The sequence below is a fragment of the Sinocyclocheilus grahami genome, unplaced genomic scaffold, assembly GCF_001515645.1.
Source record: "Sinocyclocheilus grahami isolate Dianchi unplaced genomic scaffold, SAMN03320097.WGS_v1.1 scaffold100.1, whole genome shotgun sequence".
NCBI classification, from domain to species: Eukaryota; Metazoa; Chordata; class Actinopteri; order Cypriniformes; family Cyprinidae; genus Sinocyclocheilus; species Sinocyclocheilus grahami.
Genome location: NW_015505279.1, coordinates 1,226,981 through 1,232,187, shown reverse-complemented (window position 1 = coordinate 1,232,187; position 5,207 = coordinate 1,226,981). Strand labels below are relative to the sequence as shown.

The 5,207-nt window shown below is 39.2% G+C and overlaps 1 protein-coding gene across 1 annotated transcript in view; it reads left to right on the top strand.

Moving 5' to 3' along the window:
* The first annotated feature begins 3,122 nt into the window (after positions 1 to 3,122).
* Positions 3,123 to 5,207, top strand: part of gad1a (glutamate decarboxylase 1a) — a 20,594-nt gene continuing 18,509 nt past the window's right edge. Inside the window, exons 1-2 of the mRNA XM_016276301.1 lie at positions 3,123 to 3,384; positions 4,588 to 4,734. Of these exons, the coding sequence (XP_016131787.1) occupies positions 4,647 to 4,734 (88 nt within the window). The 5' untranslated portion in view covers positions 3,123 to 3,384; positions 4,588 to 4,646. The remainder of the gene's footprint in view (positions 3,385 to 4,587; positions 4,735 to 5,207) is intronic.

Below are 5,207 nucleotides of genomic sequence, written 5' to 3'. Positions count from 1 at the left end.
TTCATTCATGTTTTCAGCAGGTACTTTCTTACAAGAGTGACATAAAAACACATGATCGGTAAGTTAGGCCTTAAACATCATGAGAGGCCCATACAAAGTAGCCAACAATTCGCTAAAGCACGAAATAGATACGAATTGCCGTATGAGTGTGTTGGAATTTGCTTACAATAGACAATTAATCATGTTGCTACTGAACTCACACGTTGCCACGATGAATCCCAAAATACAAGACAAAAGAAAGCAGGGTATTTGTAATGCAATCTTGACTCACAAAATAAAGTGTCATGTGCTTTAGTAGATGTGACGGGTGTCGTGCTATAGACTGAATAATAACTCAAATGACTCAAAATGTCCCATTATGAAGTTAAAAACCAATTACTGAAGGCTCTGCGCATGTGCCTTTTCAGGTACTGAGTCTCAATGTGCCACTGCAGCAGCAAGCAGTGACTGCATAGGGCAGACAAGGCTGTTCCTCTCCTTCAGAGAGTGAGATATGGTCAGGCTATCACAACAGCACATGTGGCTTTGCACGGAGGGACTGCTGGAGGGAGTTTGTGTTTAAGCCTCACCGTGACCTGATCTGAATGCCACACTCTGATCTTCCTTTGATGTCAGTCTGTTGAAAGTCTGGCAGAATCAGGCGTTTAGACACACATACTTAAGCATGCATACTTCAAATCTAACGTGTGTTTTTTTTTTCTTTTTTTTTTTTTTGAGTATTAACTGTGAAAAAAATACAAATATATAATAAACCCAGGCCTAGCTGAGCATCAAAGGTTGTTTGGGGTGTGTTTAAGAGCAACACTTCTGGTCTGTGTCAAACCATTTATGCATTTCACACCTCTCACCTCAGCCTCACCTAAGTATCCCATGGTACTTTTTTTTTTTTTTACAAAACAACACATTGATTTTGTTAAACAGTGAGACTAAATACACTGCTATATTGTGACTTGACCGTTTAAATTCGAAAAAATTATTGCATACACATTTTTATTAAAACAATATTTTATTAAGCATTATTTTATTCATTTATAAACATTATTGTAAACATTGTTTTATTAATTTATTAAGTGAAATCCTTTCACTGAGAGAAATAGTTCCTATGCTTGTTTCTGTGCATTAAAAGTAATGATCTGCTATGTGCAGTGTGCAGTGCTATGATAAACAGGCCAAAGCTGTGGCTAAAATGCAGTATTGACCAATCAGAAGCCAAGGCCAAAGCTATTAATCTATTAATAAAAAATTTATTTTTCTTAAATCTTTTTTGGTAACACTACTTGAAGGGGTGTGCATAAGACACACATGTCATGAATATGAAGGAGGTTTTATGCATGTTTATGACAACTGTCATTAAGTGTCATTCGCTCAGTTATGTCATTTTTAATGCAAATATGACATTATTTGACCTAACCCTAACCTAACCCTATACCCTTACCCTTACCCATAACAAAGACATCTCAAACAATGTCATCTTTGCATTAAAAATTACATAACTGAGCGAATGACACTTAATGACAGTTGTCATAAACATGCATAAAACATGTGTCATGTCATGATTATGAAGGTGTCATGTCAGTCTTATGCACACCCCTTCAAGTAAAGTGTAATCTCTTTTTTTCTCACATAGTGTGGTTGTGTTTCTGAACATTATTTTTAGGCTGTGAAATCTTCACATTATCATCATTATCATTATTTGACCACATTAAAAACAAAGAGTCAAATCCAAAAGTCTAAATTAAAGAACAATATTTTAATGCTATGCAAACATCATGCAATTATTTATTTTGATTTATTGTATTGCTTAATATCTACTTGATGTGTCTCAGGGATTGTATATACATGATGACATAATTTGCCTAAGAATCAGGTGCAAGTGATGACTGAGCTACTAATATACCAGCGCCATCTCGCGTCGAGGTTCTGGAGCTACAAAGTGTGATCATATTTAGCTTCTGTTCTGCTGCTTCTTACTGAAATCTGACATTACTATCGCGTGAACGGTTCATTCAAACATAATCCATAGGTGGGAATAGTTCAACTAACTTGAGCTAAAGTCAAGAACAGCGTTTTAAAAAAAATGAACGTTTAATCGCAACCATACAATTGAAAAAAGAACCATTGAGAGAAAAAAAAAGCTTCATTTTGTGCTAATGGGAAATAAATGCTTGATAGAAAATAAATATATTGCTGCACTGTTAAAAATGAAGGTTCCAAAGTTACTCCAAATGGGTTTCTTTGTTAATAAATAAATAAATAAAAATGACATAGTTCAGTTTAGACTGCGGGTGCTGTAAAAAAAAACATTATCAAGAAGAAACTGCAGTTTAACTGCCAACTCAAGAACTCAACAGAAAGTGATTCTTCATAGGAGAGGGTTCTTTGAGTTGGAAAATCCATTGAAGTAACCTCTATGTTAACAATAAAGAATAAACAGCGGGTTTTATGATGAGTTTTCAGTTTGATTCACTGAAGCCTAATGCATGTTTAGTGCTGGTTTTCTTTTGCTGCAGCGGATTTGAGTCGCAAAGGGAGCTGTCCAGGTGCTGAACCGTCTCGACGCTGTCCAGCGGTTGATATTATTCCTACACAGTCGACGCATTCCTTCCTGTCAAAACACACAAAATGTGTAGGGAAAATAATGCTTAAGGAAATCGTATCACCTTGATGGGGAAAAAAAACGTAAAATGCATGCATGAACTAGGAGTATGCGTGTGAAGCGCGTGAGATTCTTACATGAATTGAACGCTTGCTGCCACCATGTGGAGTTCTCCTACAACACCAGTCTGAACAGCATTCCCATTCGTGTCCAGCACTAAAACTTCTCAAACAAGAGCTTCTCTTTTCAAGGTTAAGAAGACCGCTTGGTCATAAACATACAGACTAACCCTTCCAATCTCGATGAGCAGGCGATCTCGCTTATAGATATTTATAATGAATAACCTGTTCAAGCACAGCTGCTGAAACGCACTGTTCTCCAAGCACTGTTGTCCTTGATGTTTCAAGGTCAGAATGACCCAGACTCCTCTCACAGCCTCTTAAGATCTGGAGCAGCGTGTGCTGTGCTGTGTTGCGCGCTTCTGTCGTGTGTGGCTGTCAAACTTGGGAAGTGTTTGTTCGTGGCTTTCTCATTTAAGGCACAAAGTCTTGCGGGAGCGTGCCAGAGCTGTCGTAATGCTCGTGCGGATGCTTCTGTAGGAACGAGATGTGTTTCGTGATGTTGTGGAGAGGTCCAAGGATTACCAACCGCGCGTAGCGCAGGCGATTTACGCTTTGAGGAGCAGCTAATAAAACACTGTCTCGGGAAAGGTCACCGTGATCCGTCAATGCGATTGCTCTGCTGATATCTGAGAGCTGATTTTGTTGCACCCTCCGTTCTTTCACAGGGTAAGCGGCTTCCTGGACTTTTCAATGTGTTGTTGGTCGTGTGAAGTAAAACTGGAATTGTTGATCTAACAGGTGCTTCACGACAGTCAGGCGTTCAGTAAAGAGCAGTCCGTGCTTTTTGTGTAAAAACAGTGGATTTTATGTTATCTAAAACATATCTAGCAATGGCAATCTATAATGCATACTGATATAGCATCAGGTTTCTATTAACCTTTCAACAGCCATCAGTTTCGATCATCCATATGTCATATGAATTGAGAAATCAACCTGCACTTAATCAATGTTAACATGTGTAGGCTATACTAACCAAGACTAAATGTGATGCCTTTTGGCATGATAATGATCATCAAATCCGTTTCTGCGAAAGAAACTTTTAGAGCACCGTTTCAGTTCACAGGCAGGCTATTATTTCAATGCAGAGGTCTTCAAATCAATTGACATATTGATCCAGTAGAATTTTCAGTCATGGGTTTGTTTGTTCTCGACTTATTTGAAGAAGTTAGCCTACAATAAATCATTTCAAGACTCGGCAACCTAAACTGGTAAAAGAGGGTTTCTTAATAAAGGTCATCCGATAATCGTTTAATTTTAAACCATATCCATTTAAATAATCCGTTATGCTGAAATGGCTCTTTGAGGCTCTGTTCTGTTCTCCTGTTGTTTTACTTCAGAAAATTAACCAAGGTTCTGTTTCCAGAAGAGCTTCTAACCCTAATGTATTTGATTAGATTTGTTAGGTTTTTTTTTAAGAAAAGACTGGCACAGATATATGAGACCATCTAGTTAATTAGCATATTCGACAATTGTATTGTTTTCATAAATGCTATACAATTAAATAATACGTACACTCTTAAAAATAAAGGTGCTTCACGATGCCATAGAAGAACCTTTTTGTCTAAATGGTTCCATAAAGAACCTTTAACATCTGAAGAACCTTTCTGTTTCACAAAAACTTCTTTGTGTCGAAAGAAGGTTCTTCAGATTATAAAAAGCTAAGAAAGAGATGGTTCTTTAAAGAACCTTTGACTGAATGGTTCTCTGTGGAACCAAAAATGGTTCTTCTATGGCATCGCTTGAAGAACCTTTTGAAGCACCTTTATTTTTAAGAGTGTACATGGAACTTAAATGATGCAGGTGCTGATGCTGAACTTCCCCTCGGTCTCTCCTCCAGTCAGCAGACTTTTTTTTTGTCTGCTAAAATAGGAGCAGTTTCTCTCAAAGTGACAGCGCACTTTGGAATGAGGACTTAAACACTGGGGCTGATGGCGGCCTCTTCCTCCTCCTCCTCCTCTTCCTCCTCTGGCGGCGATCCGGATCCCAACTCGACAGATTTACGGCCACCCTCCTCAAGTAGGTCCATCACCGATAAACCGCTATTTCACTCCGGCTATTTGCTTTGTGGCCAGCATCATTAATCTTGTCGGTGAGGCGGGGAAACGGCGCTATTCGCAACGCGTCAGGAGCAACAAATCACCGCAGCATTGAGCGCGCGGCGGACCTCTGGCGCCAGCCAGACCAATGTCGCTGTCAGCATACTGTTGGTGATGGCCTTTAAACACCTGCTCACGGGCAATTAGTGAAGACAGACGAGCAGCCAACTCTGAACCGTCATTGTTCATTTTAAATACTTGCTAGGTGTAGCTACACTCTAAAAAATGCTGGGTTGAATACAACCCAGTGCTGGGTAAAATAGGGACAAACCCAGCAATTGGGTTGTTTTGACCCAGCGGTTGGGTTACTACCCAGAAGGTTGGGTGTTAAACATTTAACCCAACCACTGGGTCAAAACAACCCAATAGCTGGGTCAAAACAACCCAATAGCT